This window comes from Xenopus tropicalis, chromosome 4 (genome assembly GCF_000004195.4).
Source record: "Xenopus tropicalis strain Nigerian chromosome 4, UCB_Xtro_10.0, whole genome shotgun sequence".
Classification (NCBI taxonomy): Eukaryota; Metazoa; Chordata; class Amphibia; order Anura; family Pipidae; genus Xenopus; species Xenopus tropicalis.
The window spans coordinates 108,189,076-108,217,012 of NC_030680.2; the positions used below are offsets into that span (position 1 = coordinate 108,189,076).

The 27,937-nt window shown below is 37.8% G+C and overlaps 1 protein-coding gene across 6 annotated transcripts in view; it reads right to left on the reverse strand.

Moving 5' to 3' along the window:
* The window catches only part of pbx1 (pre-B-cell leukemia homeobox 1), an 89,070-nt gene extending 62,692 nt beyond the window's left edge, over positions 1 to 26,378 (reverse strand). For 4 of the 6 annotated variants that reach the window (XM_012960684.3, XM_012960683.3, XM_012960682.3 and 1 more), the window contains exons 1-2: positions 25,854 to 26,377; positions 7,979 to 8,052 (exon numbers count right to left, since the gene is read on the reverse strand). In XM_012960684.3, coding sequence (XP_012816138.1) covers positions 7,979 to 8,052; positions 25,854 to 26,044 — 265 coding nt within the window. In that variant the 5' untranslated portion in view covers positions 26,045 to 26,377. 6 annotated transcript variants of the gene reach the window in all.
* Between the last annotated feature and the right edge of the window lie 1,559 nt (positions 26,379 to 27,937).

Below are 27,937 nucleotides of genomic sequence, written 5' to 3' on the forward strand. Positions count from 1 at the left end.
AGATAGAATAGTTCCCGGAAATGAAAGTGCTTTTTGCCCAAGGAAAATTGGTGCCTATTCTGATTTTAGATCAGCTGAATAGAATGTAAATGTGGAATATCTGAATTTGCCATTTCCCACTCCTGTTCCACCTGTAGCTCTGCCCCCTCCAGCATGTGACCCTCTAAAACAACAAACAAGTTCGATGATTATATAAAAGCACAATGCAGCAGGCTATTTGTTTTTATCGAGGTCACTGAACTCTGAGGTGCTTATATTCAAAATATTATAATGGGGGGTACAATATTCTGCATACCTGCAGAACTATATCCTAGTTAAAATGGGTGACGTCTTGTATCTACTTTGTTTAGAATTACTTTTATAATGACACTGTCCAAGACCTTCTACTTATAGATAGAACAGCTATGCGTCTTTTGGAAGAAATGTTCTACAGAAAAGTGAGCATCATTTTTTAGATAACATTTTCATGTTAAATGTGTTTGCATCAAAAGAAATGTTATAGGGTGAACATTTTACCCTGACTGCAGTCTTCTACAATTTGAAATTTTTTAATACAGTGCTGTCCAACTGGCAGCCCGCGACCCCCCTCTGTGTGGCCCCCCACCTGTCTGGCTGCTTTGATGGCTTACTCTTGTGTAAGCTTTAAATGGTATCAGTACTGTGATTAACTGCCCCCCTGCATGGTATTGTTTAAAAATGTAATCCCCTGTGTTGTTCACACCTTTTAATCTCTGCATTGTTCACCCCCTGCAGTGTTCACACCTCAGGCTCAGACTGTAATCACCCACATTGTTCCCCTGTTCACACCTCAGACTGTAGGAGCAGTAGAAACCCACAAATAATCCCTGCACACTACAAAAAGAACATATACTGAGGTGGTACTGCAATAAAAAGTTTAATATATAGTTATTGTGCAGACTGTAGGAGCAGTGCCAGCATTGTGTCACTGTATGCTGCCTGTGTGTGCCATACAGCATAGGGCAAGCAGAGTATGGCACACAGGCCAAGTATGGCACACAGGCCAAGTATGGCACACAGGCCAAGTATGGCACAAACCAGCCAAGAATGGCACACACAGTCAACGTATGGCACACACAGTCAACGTATGGCACACGCAGGCAGAGTAGGCAAGGCAGAGTATGGCACACACAGGCAGGGTAGGGAAGGCAGAGTATGGCACACACAGGCAGGGTAGGGAAGGCAGAGTATGGCAGGTTTTTGCTGTACTACAACCATTAATATGGGTATGGTCATGTGATAACACGAGTGTGGTTTCAAGTGGGCGTGGTTTCAAAAAGGGGAGTGGTCAAAACTGGCTTCCATTATCGGCCCTCCACCAAGTAGGTCGGAAAAATTCTGGCCCTTGGTACCGCAGAAGTTGGACAGCACTGTTCTAATACATGAAATTCTGACGGGCCACTGTGCAAATTATTTTACAGGGCAGGTATGGGATCCCTCATCCGGAAACCCGTTATCCAGAAAGCTCCGAATTACGGAAAGGCCATCTCCCACAGACTTCATTATAAGCAAATAATTCAAATTTTTAAAAATGATTTCCTTTTTGTCTGTAATAATAAAACAGTACCTTGTACTTGATCCCAACTAAGATATAATTAATCCTTATTGGAGGCAAAACAAGCCTTTTGGGTTTATTCAATATTTAAATGATTTGTAGCAGACTTAAGTTAGGTCCAATACCTGTACTGCCTAATTAACCTGCATGGTGGTCAGATATTAGTACAACTTGATCACTTATTGGATGGCCAAACTACCTTGATCCAACAAAACAGTCACACTGATTGGTCAGTACATCATCCAAAAGGGCAGGTTTGTGCAGATCAAACAATCATTTGGGGAGTGAAAGCTAGTAGGTATTTATACAGTTTAATTTGAAATTAGGTAAAAGTTAGGAAAGTATAAGAAAAACATGTGCATGCATGAAAATCTTAGCTGTCATAAACCCTTCACAACCTTCTGGTTCACAACTGGAGAGCTTCTTACTCTATCAAATGGAGGCATGGGACCCTATATTGCAGACACTGCACCTGAGCCTTCCTATGTCTCTGTGTATGACATTTAAATGGATAAAAATACTTTAGTGGTAAGATTGTCCATGCAATTTGGAGAAAGTGGGGCACAGCTTTCTATTTACACAATCTCCTTTGCATACTTGCATTTATATATAGGAGTTGGCATTTTTGCACTGCTTGCCTCAGCTGAAGCTTTCCCTATGGGCTGTAATATCACAGTAATCTAGCAGCCAGAGATGGTAAAGCTGATTTTGTCGCCTAGTATAGTTTTAGCAAAAGATAAAAACACTACTTATAAATAAAGGTATATATTTAAAGATTACAGTACTGTGCTAGAAATAGTGACCCAAAGCACTATTTATTTCCATTCTTAAACCATTCCATTCACCAAAACAGCATTTACCTGTTGAAACACAAAGTTCTTAGAATTCACATCGCACAACCTCTACAGCCCGTCAGATGCAATGATCAGACTCTTTGGTAAGTACTACAATAAGTGTCTCACATCCAGCCAAAAATGAAAAGCCATTACACAGAAAGAGGCCTGCAGCTCTTCTCAGGCAAACCTGATATCTTAAAAGGGAAATACGTCTCATGGCCAAGTGCTTTTTACTTTTGGCTTCTCCCTTGGACGGAATCTTTAATAATTTGGAGTTAAAATGCTGAGAAGTGGGAGATAGTATATTCTTTTGTGTTCCTTTCTTTTTTTTAGTGTCTGGCACAGCTGGAATACTGATCTGATGCCTGAGGGATCCAAGCCTCTCCATGGCCGCTCTCTGCATGTATTAATAACAATATTATGGTGTTAATAAAACACTCAGCCCTCACGATGAGTGTTGCAGAGATTCTATTAGCATAACAATACAGTGTTGGGAGCTGCTTCTTTCACCAGTCCCATTATCTAAGCACTCTGTGCATCTAGTTCCATTCTTTATCTACAAAATTAGACTTAGTGAGAGCCATTGTCTGTATACAGAATGTACTAACCAGATATTACAAACAATATATATTATGTATTGGATTACCTCAAAAACCTACACACCCAGCCACTTTTCAAATCAATAAACTGTTAGAAATTTGGCAAACTAGGAACAATTGTCGCAACATATTTTAATGGCGATCTGTTGCTAAAAACCCAATAGGGTAATAAAAAGATTGGTTTAATAAATAACACAAAAACATTCTGACTAAACAGGGAAAATGTCAATTTTATTTGAATTCAAATAAGGAAAAAAAAAAAGCCTTTAGTAAAATTTGCTGAAAGCAGACACACTGCAACAAAATCCAGGTCTTAGATTTTCACATGGACACAGTTAAAATAAATTGTATGTCAAATTATACAAGATACAAGAGATGAAGAAGGCCCTGACCTAAAGTACTGCTACAAAACATGCAACTTAGACATAAAAGTACTGCTACACAACATGCAACTTAGACATACTAAGACATGAAAATAGAGTTTCATGGCTCAGAATGGAATGCAAAATGCTAAAATACAGACTCGTTGCTGGAATGCAGGGTCTATTGTGCAGATATAGAATTGCAGTCTCCTGTTGGCATGCAGGCACGCCAGATTTGGATAGCATGCAGGAATGTAAGCTACGTGCTTGGTGCTTGCAGTGGCTGCCTGACCTCTGCTGGGGCACAGAACAAGTAATTTTTACAGGTCATCCATTAGAATGATGCACGAGCAAAAAATGCCGTTAATAATGCAGAATTATTCCAAATGATTGCATGCGCACTCAGGACTATGCTCTCTCTCTCTCTATAGGTATTTAGTCCACTTCCTGGCATATTAAAACAACAAATAATCAATCAGGCCGGCATTCCGCAGAAAGACAGCAATATCCAGGCATGTCACTGATAATCTGCAGTCAAGAGGTCATTTTACATTCAACAGAACCTCTACACAGTATGAGCCTGTCCTGGCGTATTAAAGTCGTATGTTAGATATCAATCATCACCAGTACATCTCCTAAACAGAGGGGAAAAGGAAAGAGTGTGGATTTGTAAAGTATATGGTAATTAACAATGAAAGCCATTCACAGGCACACAACTCCAAATGGAAAGCGCCTTTAAACAAGGGAAGTGTGGAATTTCTCTGCCTGGGTCCCTCCCTTGGATGAAGTCCTGTCTGCCCTTGAGTTATGATGACAGAAGGTGAAGAAGTCAGGGGAAGCCTAAACCACCACAAGTGAACTTTGTATGAACTCGAAGAGATGTGCGTCTGCTAAATCAGGACAGCAACGATGCAAAAAATCTCAAAATCTGAGAGTTGGGTCTTGGGATGCCCCCCAGAAATAAAGGGGAGATTATTGACGGCAACTCTGTGTCCCTGTGTGCATGCATCATACGCTAACTTGCATGTGCACAAGCGTGGGGGGGGGGGGGGTCCAAGGTTGCCTAGGGCGCCTGGCTGGATTGGCCCAACACTGCTTCCCAATATCTGAACCTCCATATCTTAGTCTACTCAAAAATCATTTTAACATTAAATAGACCCAATAGGATTCTGATATCTTAGCTGGGATCAAATACAATATACTGTTTTATTTTTATAGAGAAAAAGGAAATAATAAAAATTTGAATTGATTAAAATTATGTTTATAGGAGGTGGCCTTCCTGGTTTCTGGATGAAGAATCCCATTCCTGTATTAGGGCCATTTAGCCTGTAACTGCCACTGAAATAAAGCTGTTAATGCTATGTGGGGGTCCTGAGACTTGTAGTTAAGACTGCAGGTTGGGTATTCCAGATTTATAGGGCACAAGAGCAAAGGAATTTCGCAGGCTGAAACAGCAAATTACCAATATAAAATAAAATCTTGGATAAAGCAGATGGTAAGTTGTCACTAGCCTGACAAAAGGAGGCATGCATCAATCAGACACAGAGAGGAAGCAGAAAACCCACGGAAGTATTCAGTCATATTCTGTTATACTTTTCACAATTCTGATATTCATTGTTACAATCAATGCCACTCTTTGATACAGCAGGATCCCTGTTCCACATACAGGTAATGCTGTCACCAACATGCAGCTTGAACATCACTGGTATATTACTAGGCCCTGCATGAAAGGAAAATCCAGAGAAACCAAAACGAATGATAAATGTATGATGATGTTTTTCCTCCTCCTGCTGTTGTATCTAGAATTTCTGGTGGGATGTAGCATAATCATTTTATTCCATTCCTGTGAAGAACTATTCAATAATTTACTGTGCACAACTACTGGATATTTAGTTTTCACAGGTATATTGCAACTTACATAGCACTTAGCATGTAACAATAATAAAAACCATGCGGATACAAAAATGGCAGCTTATAAAAAAAAAAAAAAAAAAAAAAAAAAAAAACACCTAAATGAGCTCCCCGGATATAATAAACCTGTCTTAAAGACACTACCTTTCAGGTTCAGGTTCTATAGTTTGCAGAACTATGGAAATATCATGATAGATCATAATGTTACTTATAATGAGATGATCACAAAAAATGATGGAATGGCAATGTTAATGATGTGAGCTTTGCAGTTGAAACAATGATGTTAATGTATTCAGCTGTCCACACACAGACACATGAATATGTGTGGTTCTGCTCTCAAATGGTAATGGAGTATACACCAGCCTCTATAGTAGAAGATACACATGAAATGTGTGCTCCAAAATGAATAGCAATTTTAGTATTTAAAAGGATTAAAAAAAATGCACATACAGGAATAATTATTCCACAGACATGAAAATCAAGTGACCCAACTACCTCTCAAATGGACTTTAAATTATACATGAATACTGTGTTATTGCTTATTCATTTTTACTCTGTCCCAGTCTCCTGTCGTGGAAGACCAATCAAAACCATGGTTCAGACATTGATTTCAATTATTTCGGAAGCTCAAATTATGTCTTAATAACGACTAGAAGGCCCCACATTTGGTTTGCAAGATGTTTCCACCATTTCTTGAGTAATACTGCAATAAAATTATAATTACCATGTAATGATTAAAGTGGTCCAGTTAAATATATTTTTGATATCTAATGAATGCAAATTGTTAGTGATTTTCTATGCACATGCTAAGGTGATATTTTGTTAAATCAAACAGCAAAGAAAATTAGAATTTACATTCCATATTGGCATTGTAGAAATCTGAGTGCATGCTTCTGATTTATATTAAAATCAGAGTGTATATTTAGACGTAAAGAGTTAAACCGACTTAAGGCTTACAGAGAACCTGGCTGGAATGTAGCAGAACTGGTAAAGTTTTTACTAACTGTCCGTCAGGCACTAACTCAAGCCTGACTAAGAGTGGGTTGATGGCTATGACTTAGCTAAGCAGAGACAGAGAAAGGAGAGCGAAGAAGAATTAAATAATTAGAGAGAAAGGCTTATCGCTTTGAGAAAAACAATGACTAAAAACAGAAACAATGTGACAATTGTGTGGGGAAACAAGCACATATAACAGACAACTGCAATTTAAATACCATTAGCTATTTTTTATATCCCCCCTCTGTAGTTGTCCAACAGAAATACCTGTACACAGGTCAATATTTCATTATTTTTACATTACAGATTTTATTTTCAAAGCTACCAGTAAATACGAAATTCTCTCCTTCACAAGGCCTCAAATATTCTCTTAATTTCTCTCAAAACCATTTTTATCTAACAAAAAGACTCCCACTGTATGAAAACCTTCTTTCAAGAAGCCAAAAGAGGCTTTGGCCAATAATCTTTTAAAGATATGATAAACCATGGGAAACAAACTCTATAAGTGTCCCAATACTACAGGTATGTGCAAAGTACACCAGCACATATAATAACACTATGGGGCCAATTCATTAAAGCACAAATTTTCGCCAATTAAAAAGCACGATTGGAAAAATTCAGAGTAACCGCGATAATTTCTGATGTGCAAAAATTGCTCGAAAATTATTTTCTTGGTCATACGAAAATATTGTGGTTGCGATCCGAAAGTCACTAAATTTTCGTATCTGACTGATCGTAAACGGTGCGGAAACTGTTCCAAAAAGAAAGTCACGATACCAAAGCTTGAATGAATTCTGAAATGTTTGTAGTCTTTGCGAAAATTATGACTTTTTCATGGAATTTAAGAAAACCACGAAAAAGTCTTACTATTTTAATGATATTATCGGGGTCAATACGAAAAGCTTGAGCAATTAGAAAAATTATGAATTTTTCTCATTTGTGGTCAATCGTGCTTTAATGAATAGGCCTCTAAATTTAGCAAAAGTATTTCTGAAGTTTGCAATGGACAGGAGAACATTTCAGAGTTTAGCATCTAGTTAAGAGCACAAACAACACGAACGAATATGTAAAAGAGAATAGGTGAAAGGTTGCCATTAGCTGGGCAACCAAAGTCTGGGAAGAGGAAATAATAATAATATATATTATTAGGGTAATGAAGAAATGGATAATGTGCAGATTTAAATGGCAGCATAAGACTCTTAGCAACAAAAAGATCAAAATACCCAAGAAATGATATGATCACTTTTTTTATAGGCTTCAACTTAGAGTTGGAATACAGCAAGACGTGTAGGATTTTTAGACTTAGAACCTAGATAATTAACCTTCCCATATATGTTTTCTATGCAGAGAGGTTAACCATTCTTTTCTAAAAATAGCCACAGGAAAGGACATGCTCTAATATGACTGATACAGAAAAGGTAACAATCTAATTGATACATCAGAAAACAAAGTATGAGTAGCAAGAAAGAAAAGAAAGTCATAGTTATCGCATTAAGACAGAAAATCAAAATACCACAATCATGACACGCTACTCATTTAAAAGCAGAATAAAATCAAACTTCCAAAGAAGGTAAGGCATTTGCATGTGTCCGTACTGGACAATCATATTAATCTGTGTCAAAGAGGTGCACATTTAACACCCTCCAACAGTACAGACATCTGAAACATCAAGGCCGCAACTACCCAACCTTATTTTCTTACCTGTTTTCTCCTTAATTTCACATAATACATTGAATAGCGCAGGCTTCATTCTGTGGCAGTTCAAAGCGTGTTTTCTGCAAAAATACAAAGCATATTATTACAGTGGATCCCAACTGATTACAAAATTCACACATAAAGGTGCAGACAAAGATGTTAGGGTCAAATCAAGGGCACGCTCCACCTAATAAAGGAGAAGTGTAGTGGGATCTTAAACGAAAACGATACCCCCAAATAATGTAATAAAAATGCATTGCATAAACAAGCTCATATGTAAAGCCCTGTTTTATCTAATTAAACCATTTTCATAAAAATATCCTTTATTAGTAGTATATGCTATTGCAGGGGTAGGGAACCTATGGCTCGGGAGCCAGATGTGGCTCTTTTGAGGGCTGCATCTGGCTCGCTTCCAAATCTTTAATAAAAAAAAAATGGGGGATGTGGCCTGCGATTGGCCGATAGAAGACGTGTTCTAAGCCTTAGAACAAATCTTCTATCCGCCGAGCGCAGGCCACACCCTCCTCCGCATCACATCCGCATCCGGCATCCTTGCGACCCACCCTACCTTGCCCCGCAGCATCAGCGGCCAAACATATTGTATGGCTCTCACGGAATTACATTTTAAAATATGTGGTGTTTATGGCTCTCTCAGCCAAAAAGGTTCCCGACCCCTGTGCTATTGGGTACTCCTAAATAGAAAACTGCCATTTTAAGAATTGAGGGCCACCTCCTGGGATCACAGGATTCACAGTGCACACAAACAAGCCAAGGCACACATACATGCTAGGCCACATCAGCCAATTAATTGAATTGTTTCCACACTTCTTCGACACTGTTACAGTTAGCTGCACTATTTCTAGTCATGTGATCTCTGAGGGAGCACACAGCCTATCACAAAATGGTGGGTCAAGGGAAAGGATGTAATGGAGTTTGGAGAGATTATTTAATAGGTCACATATAATATAAAATATTTGTTGGGTAAAGAAGAAGGAAAGGTAAAAATCACTGGGGGTGCCTTTCCTTCTCCTTTAAGTATTCATTCTGGGGGTATAGTTTTAATTTAAGGAAAACTAATACATAGTACATAATACTGAATAACCAGGCCAGGTCTCCAACACATATGCCATCTAGGATCCTTAACCAATCACAGAGGCCAGGGACAGACTAGCCAGAATAATCACTTCTGGTAAATACAAACATAGAACTGAACTCTAATATTCTGCTCTTGCCCCCCTCTTTCTTCTCTCATCCCTCTCACTCTTGTCGATTGCTAAATGCAAAAGGAATGTTTTAGCATAACGGCATCTAAAAAGCCAAGAAAAACACCAAGCAATGTGAGCTGCAGATCAGATCTCCAGAATCTCTCACAACTGTTTAGTAATCGCACCATTACCCTCGTAGCTTATCAAGACTTTGAATCACATTTCAAATGAACCACAAATTCCTTCTAGCCTTACATTTTGCTGTCTTTCAATAGGAAAATACAAGTTTCTGCATCATATGATACATATCTAGATGTGCTCAAAAAAGGCTTTTTATGCAATGATACAAATGAAAACTCAGCATGTGCATTTGCAGCTAAGCAGAATTATCATTTTTGCCTGTGCCCAACATGCTCTTTTTCCCATTATAGACTTCAGCTGGCCAATAAGGTTTTGGAAAACAGCTTGAGCAAAATATATTTTTTTCCATAGATCTGAAGTTGGTCAAATGAGCCACTCTGTTTCAGGTTAGAATGACAGTCTCTTCCCTCTTGGCTGATGACCATCTCACAAGATGACATGAGTGATCAGTAGATTACATTTTTTCTTTAACTGAAATCAAGTGGAAACTAAGGATTACGTGTCCAGTCTTTATCTAAAAGTGTCATTACATGCATAAATAAATCAGGCGATTTTTTTTTTATATTTAAAATCATACCATATTGATCAATATCCAGTCACCTTAAGGCTTGTAATGTCAGCATTTCTGTGAAGGCATTTAAGGACTGAATTCATATTCTGAATTCCTATATTTAGAAATATACAAGAATTCATGATCTTCAAACTGTGCTCCTATTGTGATTTCTCAAACTCTATAACCAGAATCCCACTTACCATTACTATCTTTTTGGGATACTGGAATCTGTAGTTTGGTACCAGTTATCAGATCCACGTTGAAGATCACCAATAGATACTCTTTTGTTTATTAGCGATGACATGAGCCTGACATTAAAATCCCATCAAAAAGAGTGCTAACCCCATCATAGTGAGACATTTTTAATAAATTAGATATAATAATTATTTGTTACTGTGTAGGAGAACAATGCAATGTACAAATACCATATGAATCACCTAACTGCTATTACTTGTAATTTTATTTGTAATATACAAAGTATTTATATGATCTGTATATTATGGGACTTTGTGTTTCCTCTAATTCTGCAAATATGTTCTGTCAGGTAATGAGTGTAACCTAACACAGCAGATATCAACTGAGTTTACTGCCTAATGAGCAACGCAAGGCAGGGGTCCTTGCCACTTAACACAAAGGGGGATGAACCTAAGTAAATAAAGAAAGAGTTTATTAGAGTCTTAAAATGGCTATATAAAAGGTTCTTATTCCTGTTGGCAAAAAAAAACTGCTGCATGCTCCTGCAACAATATGGGCCACAGAAGTGATGGGCCCTACTGCTCCAGCAGCACATTGAGAGGGATAAGGAGATGTAAGATTTCATGGATTAGATAGGAAGATTCTCACAACAAGCATCACATGAGCACTTTGCATCATATTAATAAAGCAAGTGCTTAAAAGCAAGACTCACGCATGGAAAGAAAGATAGCAGTTCCCGGTCAAAGCTTTTTTTTCCCCCCCCCACTGTCCCAAGGAAAAATTGTGAGAATTTCAATGGGGGTGCGTCAATGCCAAAAAAAAAAAAAAAACTATTTTGGGGCAGAGGACCCCTTGAACTTTAATGTAGCTTTGTGGTTATGTGTGCATTTTAATATAAACTGCTAGAAGAGAGAGGTACTGCTTGGTTTCTTCAAGCCGAAAAAGCCCAGAAGAGGTATGAAAGCATGCACACAAACACTATAATAAAACAGGCTTTAAGTCTCTAATAAAAAAAAGTCATATTCATTATGAATTTCTACTATAACTTCATTTTCTAGGATATTCAGCTTGTGGCTCTTCAGTTTCTACTGAATTCAATTCCCAGCATGCCAGAGTGTGATTAAAAACTGTGTGTGAATTAAGCTGCCAATACAATTCATTGTAATGAAATCCAACAGCAAAGGAACAAATCACAGAGACTTTCACTTATATTAAAACAAGACCCCCAATAATCTGACCAATTCAGCAGCCTGACACTAATGTACTATAATATACATACTAACACAATCTACACAAGCACTATATATGACTGTAATATTAAATCCCACGTTAAGCATGGGCTGCTGGTATGTTGGGGCATTTTTCATTGTTGTGGTGACAGGTCGATAAAAGCGAGAGGACTTTGTGATCCTCAAAGCAGATCAGACCATGTGCCAATGTAGAGTTGTTTTGCCTCCATACGTATCTGGAATGAGGTCGAGAGAGAGTTAGATGACGTTTCACTGATCCGAGAGGTCAGAAAGTCTCTGCATTTAAGTTATTTTTTTCTGACTAACGATCTGTGTCAGATGAGTCCTCTGTTAGTCACAGGCAAGAACCAGGGCTGCAACACCACAGTTACAAAAGGGACTCCCCTTCCCAGAAAAAGCAACGCTGAATTATGCATGTCAGAGACTGTCAGTGTGCTCCCATCTATGCTATTTACATCTCCCAGAATACAACAGGAGTTACAAAATGTATATGTCATTTCTAAATAATTCCATTTACACAAAAATACACAATGCTGCAACTTTTGGTACACAAGATATCACGTTTTCATAAATGAAAACAGTTAAAAGTGTTCATAAATGGTCCATATAACAGATCAAATTGGTAGCACTGCGAACGGTGGTACAAAACGCTCCAAATCGCTCCCCGTTCAAAGGAAGCATCAGCGTCTTTCAGAGTGACAATCACCTGACATGAAGACAATTGAGCTTGCAGGCAGTTACTCCATAAATGAATGAATAAAGAACATTTTTGCCCACAGAGTTTAGAATTACTATATGTGCCAGTCTTGTGAGAATTAGGGGCACATTTACTAATCCACGAATCCGAATAGGAAAAAAAATTGGATTGGAAACAAACATTTTGCGATTTTTTCATCGCGACTTTTCCGCGAATTGTCGCAACTTTTTCGTATTGAGCGCTCGGAAATGGCGGGCAAACCTTTGCGACTTTGCATGATTTTGGAAGCCTCCCATAGGACTCAATGGCACTCTGCAGCAAAAATACCGATCATAACGACGGACGTTCGTGGATTAGTAAATGTGCCCCTTAGTGCTTTAAATATTTATTCTATATCAAATTATAAGGCATAAAATGGCTGCTGATTTTTGCCTGTAAGAAAGTAGGTACAGTAACACAAACAAACTAAAGGGTTTCACATGTATTTAATAAAATTTAATTATATCCGGCACTAGCAAAAAATGGGCGTTTGCTTCAGAAACACAACTTCACTAGAGTTTATATAAATAACCTAATGTGTATCAATAAGGGTAGCCATTTAAGTTGAAAAGAGCAAAAAGGCACAGGTTTACATAGCAGATGACCCATTAGCTGTCTAGAGTACAATGGTTTTAGTTCTTAAACAGGAAGATAAATAGAAAGAAATCAGTGGTCATTCATGGCTATCTACAGAACTATATTATAAAAAAAAAAACTCTTAAATCAAATATGACATTTGCTTCCAAGAAATAGTTTATTTGTAAGCGCTGGGTCAACAGCTATGATCTTAAAATATGAGAAAACTATTTTCACTTTAAGACTTTATTGGTCCTTTATTAAAAGGAAAACACTGCTGAACAGTTCCCCATATATATCAGGATAAAGAAATATCAGGGTTGGTGCTTCAAGTGAGGTGGGTACATTTCAAAAGAATTCAACTAAAATAACTATAGCTTCATTATATAGTGACTGTGATCTAGAGGAGGTCTGGGTAAAATTAATTCATGTGGTATTATTAGTGCTATTGTTATCAGCAGTTCACTCAACCCTGACTTTTGTTTTTTCCACTGCAGATTTTATATACTAGCCCAATTACCTGGGTAATATTGTCCTAAGAAGACATAAGGAAAAAGAATAATATACAGTTTTCTAGAAGACAGTTTTGCAGATGTGGGACAAGCAGTAGTCTGCACTGCTGTTCTATTTTGTCAGAGAGGGAGCAATCTGTCTGCTAGAACAGGCTTTGTACTGAACGGCACAAAGAGAAAATGAATCCATTACACAACTATCCCAGGTTTGTTAACACGCTCTTAAAATTGTTCTATTCAAGTATTTCATGATTTTCAATTTCAAAATCAGAAGATTTGCATGTGTTCTCCCCTAGCAAAAGCCCAGCTACATTAGGAAGTTAATGATAGTTTTGCTACCTAAAATTTACAGAAGACAAAAAGAAAAAAAATGTAAAATAAACTGCCACTTTTCAGCTAGGATTCCTACAATGCTAAGTGGAAGCTATTGCCAGGGAAATTAGTCTAAAAAGCTTGTAAATAAACCATGTTATTTATTGTAACCTGCACATATTAAAGATATTCCAATCTAGTTCTGTGTAAACATAAAGATATTACAGTGAAAGTGAAACAATATCAAGAAATGTAATCTGATAATTTGTATCCACAGGCAATGAACAATGGGTGGCATGTATATAAATAGTTGCATTGACGCACAGGCTACATATAACCAGTGTTTTCTGCAACACATAAACATTTGGGTTTTAATGTTTTGTTATAATGTGAGTTTATCAAGAGAAGCAGAATAGAATGTGTGAATGTAATAGCTACTATTGAAACGTGCCTTAGATTTATTATTTCTCATTATTACTGATAAAATATTTAACAGGTGCAACATCTGCACAAGGGCAGTAACCCATAGCAACCACAGAGGCATTCAGTTTTATTATTTTAACTGCACTAGATTGTTAAGGAAGGATAATTGCTGGTTGACAGCCACTGGTTACTGAGGTGGTGCAAAATATACCCTTCAGATATAACCATGGTACCCTACAAGGAATTCAGCTTATGTTTAGTCACATCACTTCAGTCTAATTACGCCTATGAAAATGGGTATAGATAAACCATCTGCCATTGCCTGAGATATCACTTTGAGATAAGTGGTTATAAGTGTAATTTCTCTCCAGGCAAGTTGCATAGAGCCGGACAATGATATATGAACACAAACTGGTTCAAATAAAAGAGGAGGGCCCTGCTCGCTAGACCTTACATGTTGGGATAATAAGGCTTGGGGGCTGGAATGACACAACAACACTAACAACAGACCCAATACTAGAGAAAAGTGATGACCCAAGGACACATCCACTTAACAGGCTTGTTATAAGGAGTGTTTCATGCAGTCCCCTTGTTGGCTACAGACATACAAGCCACAATAGAGGTTTTTTCCTGCATTCACACGGTTAGACCCAACTATTTGAATTCAGTGACACCATTAAATTGTAACACCCTAGGTGAAATGCAATCTGCATTACAAATTAGCAATGGTAAGAATGTTGTTACAAATCTTACGACAAAAAAAATAAAAATAAAAAATGATATATATATATATACACACACACACAGACACAAAAAATCAGGCACTCACGTCTCATAAATAGGTCACAGATGCCTGGGTGCAGAATGTCAGAAGCATAGACATTATGAAAAAATATCCCGCACTCACAGGACTTATGAATACGAAAAACTTTTATTGTGAGTGGATATTTTTTCATTATATATATATATATATTATATATATATATATATACATATACACACACAATTTGATATAGGCATTCATTAGGACTACATCCAAACATACAACAAACTCAAAATAAACATAGGATTTGCCACATAACACAAATGTGCTAATATTCAACATATTGATTTCCCTAACTGTGAACAAATGTGTCACACAGAAAAAGAATATGGAATCTACATATTTCTCTCATTTTTCTGCAGTAAGTAGTAGAGACACAAAACTGGAAGCAAGAAATTCCTATTCCCCTTGCCTTGGGCCCCTGCTTGGATGGGGGGGTATCAGCAGCTCCTTCTCTGGGAGTGCTAAATGATCTAGGGTTAAAATACTATAGAAATAACAGGTAGGTTGGATTACTATTACACACAAATACACATTTATAGGTTACATATAAAAGTGTATATAAATAATTAATATATTATATACTATTGCTCTGTACTAGTAAGGACAGTGGTACACGGGGAGATTAATCACCCCGCGACAAATCTTTGTTACCGCTGGTGACTAATCTCCCCGCAATGCCATCCCACCGGCAAGAATGTAAATCGCCAGTGGAATGGAATACGTGATGCTTAATTTTCCCGAAGTCGCCCAAAGTGTCATTGAGAGGCAACTTCGGGCAAACAAAGCAACGCGTATGCCATCCCACCGGGGATTTACATTCTTGCCAGTGGGATGGCATTGCAGGAAGATTAGTCGCCCGCAGTAACAAAGATTTGTTGCAGGGCGACTAATCTCCCAGTGTGCCACTGGCCTAAAAGTTGTGCGTTTGCTTCAGAAACACTACTATAGTTTATACAAACAAAGCTGTTGTGTAGCCATGGGGGCAGTCATTCAAATTGAAAAAAGGAGAAAAGGCACAGGTTAGTAAGCAGATAACAGATAAACTGTGTAGAATACAATGGGAATCTATGCAACTTATCCGTTATCTGCTTATGTAAGCTGTGCCTTTTTTCAATTTAAATGGGTGCCCCATGGCTACATAGCAGCCATTTCTATTAAATATAGTAGTCTTTCTGAAGCAAACACACAACCTTTACCAGTGCAGGGTAACAGTACATTATGTTTTAATTATTTCAAAACATTTGTATTTTTTAGTGTTACTGGTGCTTTAGAACTAATAATAATATTAATTCCTCAAAAGGGCTGTTCATTTACAAATCAAGTGCAAAAAAGCAGCTACCTGCCATGCTTTGTACTCACAAAACAACAGTCCCAACTGCATTAAAGTGGCCTTACCAGTGTATTAATAAAGTACGCTTAGGAGCAACACACAAAAGGAGTTTTCAGGGTTCTAGTGTTCATCTGTACCCACTAGAACAAGTACTAGCTTGTGCTGAATGTCCTATTTATCAAACCAGACCAGATTTGAAATATTGGGTACAATTTTTAGAGCACATGGAGGCCAAAGTACTTTTCTTCTGGTTACCATCTGGCACCCAATTGAAAAAATGCAGAGGCACAGATATGGGCATTCCAGTACATGTGACTTACTTAACATTGTGTAAGAGATATTTAACGGTCGTTTGTGGGTTCAACATCCAAAAGGGGACCTGGCACATTCTGATACCATTGCAAAATAAGACCTTTTGTATTTACATATATGCAACAACTAGTTTAATGATCTCAATATATTATGTAGTTCTATACTATGCACCACAGTGTGTCAAAAATTTGTCTATAACTCCTTGGCACCTAAAACTCTCTAGTGCTTCCTCAGCAGGATCAGAGTAATTGCATTATGACACATATTTATACATATGCAATATAATGCCTTCTAAATGGAACTAAAATAGCCTTAAAGGCATATGCTTGACATACGTTTCAAAATTTCTTACTTAAATATGTAGTATATTGTAAACATATTCTTGCCAAAACAATTAGTTTTTATCAGTTGATAATGAGTTGAAGAAAAGATCATATTGGTTTCTATGGTCAACTGCACTGGTGCAATTTTGAACCTTTGTAAATTCGCTATATATGTTAAAAGTACCAGGCAATCTTTAGTCACTTTATTAGGCAAACCCCCACCCCCCACCAATGACTCTAATTGCTTAACTCTACATAATCAATGTAAACTCTTCTGATAATTAATACACATAAAGGGCTCTTTTGGACGTGTCACTAATATTTCACAAGAGCTAAAATCGAAGAAAAGAAAATCTTTCATCAAAAGCCTTGGGAAATTCTGAAGTCACCCTTACTTCTTAACATGGTGTTCCCTATTACTTTTACACTTTGTAAAGAAATGCACTGGATCACATGTAACTTATCAAAATCCTGCTGCAAATGATTCGCTTTCATTTCAGAGTTTACGAACTCTGGAACATTTAATAATCGATTAAAAGGCCTGCTGGTTTGCCCTCAGTGATATGATTGGTATTGATAGCCACAAGTACGATTAGCAATAGTAATCACACTGTTGCTATAGCAAGAGATCTGATGCAGTGCTAAATGCAAGTAGGGGAAGCAGTAAAATGATACCCATGTGGAAACAGAACAATAGAATAAAATAATAGAGGAGAGAGAGAGAGAGAGAGAGAGAGAGAGAGAGAGAGAGAGAGAAAAGAAAGAAGACAGTCACATACACAGTCTGTTCGTCACATTCCACAGGGAATATTCTCTAAAAAAATACTTATCCATAATCATGGTGTCCCTTTGTTTAAAATGTGGAGGAGGATGCTATTTCCTCTGTAAGGAATTCAATACCCCTGATTACATGCCTCTAGATCTTAAATAAATACATTTCTTTAGTAAACTGTCCATATGGTGTTAATTAAGAAGAAGGTCTGTGGTTGTCAAGGGGGCAGGCAAAAACATATTGTTCTGCCCAAATATATCACACTACAACAAATTCCCAATATTGTACCATGTAGTAAAAGTAGCAAAATAAACAGATGCCTTGTGAGGCAGTAATTCCAAGATATCCACAGGATCCTAGTGTATATATGGAAGCTGGTATCCCTGTAATAGTGGGTAAATAGGCACCAAAAAGCTGCAAAAATAGGGATCATGATGTACTAGTCCGAGTGGGAAGTGGGGGTCATGGATGTGTTTGCGCACTATGAGCAGAACAATGAGGGAAGATCCCATTTTCTTTTAGATCAGGGATGCCACAAATTTGGGAGATGGGGCATATGGAGGAAACAGATATCTGTTGAGGTCTTGTGCACCCCTGTATTTTGCAAGCAATTTACTTGTGACAAGTCAGACAGCAATCAGTGAGATTAGTGAGATAATAGTCCAGCAGTACATTTCTATGCGCTTACATAGGCCCATGCATATACCATGCTGTCCAACTGCAAGTGTAGGAACGAGTTGCAGCCACTCAGATTTGGAAAGTTAAATTAAGAATTAAGTGTTCATTCATCTCTATATTAACAGCTGGCTTGTTTGGACCCTTATAAATTGTGTTGTGTTTAATGAAAAGTCACATGAAACGTATGACTCAGAAGTCAATAACATTGAGTCAAATTGTTGCATTTGTTAGTCAGGATAAACTATTTAGGGGTAATGGCACACTAGGCCGTTTCTCTGCCTGTAAAGAAACACATGCAGACAATCAATTCCCCATTAACTAAAAAAAACATATTATAAATTAGCTTTGCCCAGCCCAGAATAAGATATAAATTAACAAATATGCTGTATTAGCCACCAGGGTTTAATCGAAGGTTTGGAAGAACTCCTTACAAATATTTTTCATGTTTGAGCTATCAAATAAATGTTTTGCACGGTTCTAAAAGCTTAATGGTTGTACAGCTCCAAAAACTAAACATAGGTAAAGGGGATCTCCAATCTTTTGCATTAAAGGAAATTCAAATTCTAAGCAACCTTCAAATTTCCATTGAATGCTTAATGATTTTAATGTTATTTGTCAATGTAATTTTAGTTAAAAGCAGTATTTGCCCCTATTAATTCTTTGGTTCTGACTCTTGATTTAATATAGCAGAAGTCAGAACTTCACTAGGTCTATTACAGTGATCCCCAACCAGTTGCTCAGCAGCCCCTTGGATGTTGCTCTCAGTGCCCCCAAACCAGGTAGTTATTTTTGAATTCCTGGCAAGTTTTGGTTGAATAAACACAAGATGTACTACCAAATAACACCTCCTGTAAGCTGATGGTGTGCATAGAGGCTACCTACCTGCTTGTGTTGCTCTCCAAGTCTTTTTACATTTGACTGTGGCTCACAAGTAAGAAAGGATGGGGACCCCTGGTCTATTAAGTAGCTTTTGCTATACTGTTTCAGGAATGAGAACCAGCAGTTCTGAGACTGAAAATCAGTGTTGTAGAACACCCAATAAGCACACAGTACTGTGGCAGGAATCTGACAGTGCTTCACTCGGCTGGCTGTTTGTTATCATGTAATAGAACAGGCTGTTCTTCACTACATGCAGTCATGCCTTTACAAGCAAGACAATTTCCTCATGTCAGCCTTCCTTCTGGTTGTGATGTATATTATCCACTTTCTTTAAATCCAATGTACAGTCACACCAGTATTATTTATAACATAGACAATAACCTTAAGGGAAGCGGGATCAAAAGACATTCTAAACAAATCACTAGACTGACAATTAATATTGCATTTAGGTATAGCTGTGAATGCCAGAATACTGTATACTGACAAGCATTTACTGCCCAAGCCACCGCCAGTATGCACCATGAGTGCTTATTCTTACATTTATTCAGCTGCCTGAAATTAGAAGCATGCTGCTCTTTCCTCTCCTAAAACTCTCCAGATTGCTGTCCTGGTTTCCTAAAATAAATTGACTTTTTCTGAGCTGCCCATATGTTATTAATTAAAAGCTAACCATGTCACTGTAAGAGAAGCTAGCCACATGCTTTCTGTACAACTTAAACATGAGAAGAGTACTTATTATATTATACACACACACACACACACACACAGGTATGGGATTCCCTTATTCAGAAACCTCCTTATTACTGGAAGGCCCTCTCCCATTTTGAGTAAATACTTCTAGTTTTATAAAATGTTTTTTTTTTCTCTGTAAAAATACAATAGTACCTACCATGTACTCGATCCTAACTAAGCTGCATGAATCCATATTGGTAGAAAAACAATCCTATTGCTAAAATTGTGTTTTACACACACACAAACACAGGAATGGGATCCCTTTACTGAAAGCCTCTGAATTACTGAAAATATAAGCAAATATTTCTAAATTTTTTAATTATTTTTTTTTTCTTTGTAAAAATAAAACAGTATAACAGAAACACAACAGATAAACTCTGCTGAATACAATGCGTTTAGTTCTTAAGCTGGCCATACACACACCGATGATATCGTACGAAACCTCGTTTCATAAGATATTCGGTGCGTGTATGGCAACTCAGCGAGGCGACCAATATCGCAAAAATCTGCGGATATCCATCTACTCGATGATTGGCCCAGTTAAAAGATTTTGATTGGGCGCCATTGAAGGGGTCAATTGGCAGAAGGAGGTAGAAATCCTATTGTTTCTACCTCCATATCTGACGATTCAGCCCTGAACGTCTGTGGAGGGTGAGAACGAACTTACATGCAACAGATGGTCGCACGAAAGATCGAAAATTGGTACGTGTGGCCACCTTTGCACAGGAATCTACACCCACTGTATTTTACAGAGCTTATCTGTTATCTGCTCAACTGTTCCTTTTCTAATTTTTCAGACTCAATGGCTGCCCCCATGGTCTAACAGCAGCTTATTTATTATACAAATTACATTAGAACTGTTAAACCAGACATCAGTTTTACCACTGCAGGGCAACAGTTCATTATGTATGATCATAGATATATGTCACAGACATATCAGGGTGCCAGAAATAGATTAAAGACAAAAAAACATCACAAAACTATACGGGAGAAGGTGATGTACCGTGTTAGCCAGTCAAAATGTTAACAGGGTAACCCTTTTGAAATAAAAAATAACAAAAGTGGTACAAAGGTGATACCTTTATTGGCTAACTAAGATAATCATAGGAAGCTTTCAGAACATTTTAGTTCCTTGAAAAACTATATGGACGCTTGGACTCCTCTCTATGCATTAAGATCATTCACTCTTTAAGCCAACCAATCACAGCAGTTCAATCTGGCTATTGAACTGGTCAAATCACAGAAGATTGATTCTGACTGCACAGTATCTGACAATATGTGGAAAGCCCAAGACTGATGCCTGACATAAAGTAAGTTGCTCCACACCCCTGTATAGCGAGCCTAGTCGCCCATGTGGTTCATACCCACATACAGTGAGCCTAGATGCTCTCCTTTGTGTGCAACACCTACACAGAATAAACCTAGACTGTCTTTGTGCTTCAGTTCTAAGTAGAGTAAGCATGAATTCCTCCCATGTGCTTGTCTCTCATACAGAAAGTTTGCATTCTCCCTCTTTTGCTTCACTCCCACTTGCAGTAAACCTGGATTCTTCCCCATGTGTTTCACACCGACACACAGCCCCAACATCTGAAAAAAAGTGCTCTACGAACTAACAGCAACACACTTAAATGTCTACTGCTCCTTGCCACGTATCAAAGAAGCTTCCCGACAAATAATGAGAGTGCTCCTATTGTCAATTATATGGATATTTATATACACATTATTAAAGTCGAACAAATAAAGAGTAAAGAAATAAGAACAGACTGATGGCCAACTTTACTAATGGACTGAATTCAGTTGTAAAATAAATAGTCATAGCTGGGGAATGCATATGTGTATCACATTTCATGTGCAAATATTTGTAATAGACTTAAAAAATAAACACTACTTGAAATGCCTGTGCTACAAAATTTGAAATTTTTAGTAAAAAAAGATTCTTGGACTGGAAGTTCAAAAGATCTTGGTTTTATAAAAGTAAAAGCAATTGGAGAAATATAAAGGATTCTGTATGTAAAAACATTAACACTTCATGATCAATACACTAGAGAAATACTATATTTATTCTGTTAGCGTAATATATTTTCTTCCACAGGTATGTCATTGCTGGATATTCTGTTAGCAACTCTTTGAAACAATTAATTACTACTGTCTCTTTACATTATATTAATAAATTCTACACTGTCTTTTCATGCACATTGTTAGTTTCCTGAATATTTCTGAACTGTTTGCAGTCAGTGTGTCAAGAATGCACTAATTATGTCCTGTACATTTCATTAATGTTCTGTCTGTAGAGTAACAATCTGTTCTGTACAGTGTAACGTGCATAAATAATTATGTGTTTGCACACAGTCACCATGTCCTGTACATTGTATTAGCATAAGCTGCTGCTGGACAAATCGTCAAGTCAGGTAGCCATGGATTCAAATTTTTTCAGGATATTTTAAACAAGTTTACATAAAAGCCAGCCCCCCTTTGGTTCCTAAAATATCTGCCTGGCTCCTGAACTTTCTGTAACTTGACCAATATAAATTATGGCTAATCTCTTGATTTCTTAAGTATTGCTCCCCTGCACTTCTACCACATACAAAAGAACAAAGTGTGCTATAATGTGAATTATATGTTATACAAACTGCATGGCTTACACACCTGGTTCCATGATGATTTAACAGTTAATTTATTTGTGATGCAAATAATGCAACACATTAAATTTTATTCTGTACATCCACTGTAGTTATTTATATTTTCATAGATTTTTTTCAATGACCTGCTAATGACTGCCAAAGACCCTGCAATAATGCCTCACACTGATATCTATATTCACCTGAATTTAGCATAGTTAAGGTATAAATACATGAAATAAAGAAAGCAGTACAAGAACAAACACACAGATACAACTGGTCGCCTATTTGTTACCTCTGTGCAAGGACACTGTTAAAATGGGTCCTGTGTATTTATAGTAACAATGAACTCAAAATGGTCAGTTCAAGTGCAAACTTCAAGAAGTCATCTATCACTGTATGATAGATGGAGCAACAGAAAACAACTTCCTTCTTTATCATACATAGTAAATATATTTAACATGTTTTAACCCCTTTGTTATTATCTATCTTTCCACTAAAATGTTTCTATTTTATGCTCAGCTGGTAAAAATATCCCTGTTCTATATATGGCAATGCTAAAGGTCACTATATTGAATATATTAAATATTCCCTTATGTAGATTAAGAGCATTAACAGACTGCAAATTTCTTCTTGGCTCCCCTGCAATACTGTGTCCTTTATATTAATCTCACATATATTGCTCTGTTATGTTTATTTTTCTCTTAAATAAAATTTAAGCTACAAAAAAAAAAACAGTAATTATATTGCTACTGACTTGCAAGTGTTCTTTAGACTTAGATTTAGTACATTGTATGTATACTTCTAGTTACATCAAATACTGTTTCAATTACATCAGGGCGCTGTTAATACTTTAAGAGTGTCCATAATGCAATTCTAGCGGAATACAGGAAGATTGTAAACTATGGCTTGCATACATTTGTCACTTTATGTATAGACGTCTTTTACTGGGACATGACCTTCCAGCTGTTGCAGAACTACATCTCCCAGAATCCACATGCTGTTGTGGGTAAGTGGGAGGTGTAGTGCCTGAAGTTTACATTATATGTGTACTTCTGCCTGTCCTGCAGCAAGTACAGTATACAAAGGAATTATAATTGTATTAATGTGGGGCTTGGGTTCCAACAGGCAAACCAGATTTTATTACTACTATATTTTGCCTGTCAGATAAGGAAAACGAATTGCTTGAAAAAAATAAAATATATAAAAACATAAATTAGAAAAACATGTAAATACAAAAAAACTCTCAGAATATAGACAAATATGGATTTATTTTATATTTAAACAGCAAGATGAATACAATAAAACTAAAATACCTAGAGCTAAAATTGCCACAGTGGAAGATAGGCATCTAAACGACACACTGGGGCCTGACCAGCCTTTGTCAGTCCACAGTGCATACTATAGATAATAAGCAAAGATCGCTGTTTGGCTACAATGGACTGAAGCAGAGTGATCCACACTTACGTTTATTCATAGTAGCTTTGCAAATCTCTATACGCTGACAAAGGAACGGCTGGGCATGACATGTCCAATTAACAGATTCTGAAAGGTCTGCTCTCTTGCTTTGTATAAGTCAAGCAAAAATACACTTCTTACTACTAAGTACATTTTGTTACATACTTCAACCTTTTGTAATTTCAATGTTGCGAGAGAATTTCAATTGTATATTTTAGTCTGCAAGTTTTCAGCACATATATATTTTTTTTTTTTTACACATATTAAATATGTATATATTTATAAATGGTATATGTGCCTTGAAATTATATACATGCAATGTGCACATGTACAGGGGAAATATTTCTCTGCGACAGCAACACATTTTAGATAAATGCCATCCAAAATCCCTTTAATCCAATTGAAGGAGTGCTGTAATTTCAAATTTAGTTCCGCCAACTGCACGTTTCTCTTGAAAAGCCTGCTTTTTTTCTATTTACCCGATTGGGGTTAACATGTTGAATTTATACCATAGGAGAAAGGTGTTGTGGGATTCCTCCTTCTTTAAATATTTAGAAATGCTGAACAAAGGCAAAAGTAGAAGGAAACCAAAAGAAACATTCATAAATTCTCAATGCACAACAGAGAATTCACTGCAAACCCTCTACATTGATTCTCATTACTAAGGAAATATTGTTTAGCTATATAAGAAAGTGTCAAACAATTAACTTACAAAGCTTATTTAATGCTGTCATTCAACCCTATTAGATGGAGAGTGTAGTCCATGCAATAAGTAATGTATTTAAATCTCTGATTTACAAAACAAAGGTAATTATATTGCTTGGATTTCCCATGTACTAAAAATCTTCCTTGGCAGAAAAATCCATGTTTACTCCCATTCACAGAACCTCTGTTCTTATTTAATTAACCAACATCATAAAAAGTTTATATAATGAAGCTATGCTTTTAATGATTATGTGTAGAGATGTATATTAAAATATGTTATATACAAAAACTCTGCCCGTCCCCATAAAATCAGTGTGTTTTGTAAATGAGTGTGCCCTGGACATGAGTTCTGTACATGAGGTTATTATCCCACCTATGACATATAAAAGTCCCTCTCTGTATTATAGAATGCAGTATATAGTTATATGGCGTGAATCACAATGAACAACTGTAAACAGATCTTTAGAATGCAGGAACTGCCAGTACAACGTATTTTGAGGCCCAGAGGATAACTCAACATCTCTAGTGCTTCCCTGACAGATGGAGAACTTCTTCCTGCCCGTTTCTTTTTCCTCTAAGGAATGAATATACCATACATATAGGACAGGGATGTTCAACCTGCAGCCCCCCTGCTGCTCCCAGAATCCTTTTGACAGCTGATGTGAAAGTTATAACAGAGCAACAACTGGAGGGTCACAAGCTAAACATCAAAGATCTAGATAGAAACTGTTGATAAATAGATTTTTTTTTGCATAATTTGGTGTTTTTCAAACCCCACTGGGTCAGTACCAGTTTAAAAATGTTGCCGTAAAAATGGAAAAGTGAAAGACAATGCAACCCTCCTGCTTAGGGGTAACAGTTTAGCGCACACATGTACATGGTATATACTGTACACACTTACTGTCGTGCAAATGGATTGCACACAGTAAACCTTATTACTTATACAGCACTAAGAATAAAAAGTATATAAACCAAAGCACCATGTACAGAGGTAGATTGTCAGCTCTATGGTGCACGTTGTCTGATACACGTTCACATATAACACAAGGTTGATAAACAGTAGCAGTTACTTTGCTAATGGGGGAAAAGTGGTTTGCTGGTCCAACCTCATACACACATCCATTCTAAAAATCAGGCAAGTCCACCCTGAGGCCCTGGAGCAATTAACTACAGCTCCCATCATCCCTTGACAGCCGGATGCTGTGAGTTGTTGCTCAGTTAGAAGTGGAGGGCCTCAGGCTGGACATGACAAGTATAAGCTCACAAATAGTATCCTGATGCCCACAGGGTCCCAGCCTAAAGCTGCTAAAAGAGAGAAAGAAGCACTTTGCAAGATCCAGCTCACCTGGCCTGTGCCTCATCCAGACTCTGGTCAGTGATGGTCATGATCTGCTGTAATATATCCCCAATGTCCTGCTTCCTGCCCCCCTCCCCTTCGTTGGCTCCTGTGCCATCCTGCATGTGTTGGGACAGACTGGGGTGTCCCGCCATCCCCACCCCGGGGTGGCTGTGCATCAACCTGGGCTGATCATCCATTTCCAGGAGCAAGCCCCGCTCTGCAGCACCCTGTGCCTGTGTTGTGCAGCGCACAGGGAACTCTTATTGTTCTTCTCTCTCCTGCCTTTGTTGTGGCTCCCTCCTGTTAATCCCAGGGCGCCAGGAATCCGTCCTAGTCAAGAAGAAAAGGTACAGTATCCAGGCACGGCGGTTCCGCGGGAGGGTGGGGTCTGTACCGGGCCAGGGAAGTTCTACACAGCTCGGTGTCCTGCTTTTGTTTGGGCTCAGACTCTGCTTTCCTCCCTCCCCTCCTGTGTCTATCCCTCTCTTCTCCAGAGCTGGCACACAGCGCGGAATGGAGACTTAGCCCCCCCTTCCGTCACGCCGATTGGCGTACTGGGAGGTAATGTACCGCCCCCCTTGGCTTTGGATTGGTAGTTTGGCAGGTCACTCCCCTCCCCCTTAGCTTTTCTCTTGTCAATCAACAAGGTTCAGAGGTGGGGAATGTGGAAGAGAGAAAAGAAGAGCAGAAAGAAAAGAGAAGGCAGTGGCCCCGGGGTCTTAAAGCGCTAGCGCAGGCTGGGAGAGGTGTATGGGTATCTTAGAAGGAGTAATTCCTCTGGACAAAGCCAGGCTTTAGTGGGTCTGCCCGGGTGGATTTCAGTGCTTTTGCCCCCTACTTGCTTTCGTTTTACCTTAACCCTTGTGCTTCATGAATGCCTGCCAACGCAATAAAATGCAGAGGGCCCCATTCATTGAGGGGCCCTACGTAATAGTTGAGTCGGTGTTACAGACTCTAAATCGGCCTGTTTGCTATTGTACAACTTAGTATTGCCGAGAACCCGAGCGCGATTGATTGGGAATAAAACGGTCTGGTGTTCACTTGGGTCTTCGCTTGTTTTGGTGTAAGTGAAAGCTCTTCGGTCCCCACACTGTGGGAGTGTCCCCCCAGCGGGCCCAGACTAAAGTACAAGTTAAAAATAAAGGCAACATATAAGTAGAAATATAAGTACATTTAGAACTGTTTATAAAAAGACACAACCATAGTTATATTTGAACTAAACATAGATATGAGTGAGTCTTGTTTGACTAAGCAAGAAAATCATGTATAAAAATCATCAGTGTCTTATGTTTAAACTATTGGTGTCTGACTTAATAACTGGTAGGTAATGTCCCTTTAACCAGTAACCGGGGTAGAACAATAGAAAAGATTCTAGAATATAACAATAGAACAGATTCAGTAGCTGATTTGGGCTCAGGGGTATAGAGTGCTGCACCTTATTATCATCCTGAAAGTTCATAAGCTAGAAGGGCCCAGTAATTTGTTTATTCACAATAATTCCCTTAGTAGATGTGCCCTGAAATGTTAGGTCCTTATGCAGTGATAAAATCTTGCACAGCATAGTTACTTATATTTCAGTTGAGTGAATGTGCAGTGTTAGCAAGAGAGTGTCAGGTTGGCCACAACTGTCATTGCCATGTTGAAGAAACCAGACATAGCAACAGGTAAGTGGTTACTGTGTGACACTGCTCTAGGTCAGGGGAAGTTGATAGGTTATCACTGGCTAGAAAGTGTTATTTAGGGTATTAAAAGCACATAAATTCTTAGATAAATATACAAAGATATGCCAAAAGAATGTTAACAAGTATAACTGAAGTCCCAGAATTCATTGTAGTTGCAAAAGAAGGGTGCACTGGTTGGACAGAATAACAATTGTAGAATTATTATATACATACAGACACAGGGATATACTATCAGTGACAATAACAGTTCCATAAGCAGCAGATACCATCATTTCCTAAAATGTGTAATACTATAAACTGACACTAATCTACAGCACTTTAACAGGCTCTGATATTATTTTTATTATTATTACATATTAATAAAGCACCAACATATTCTGCAGCATTCTACAATACATGACTTTAGAG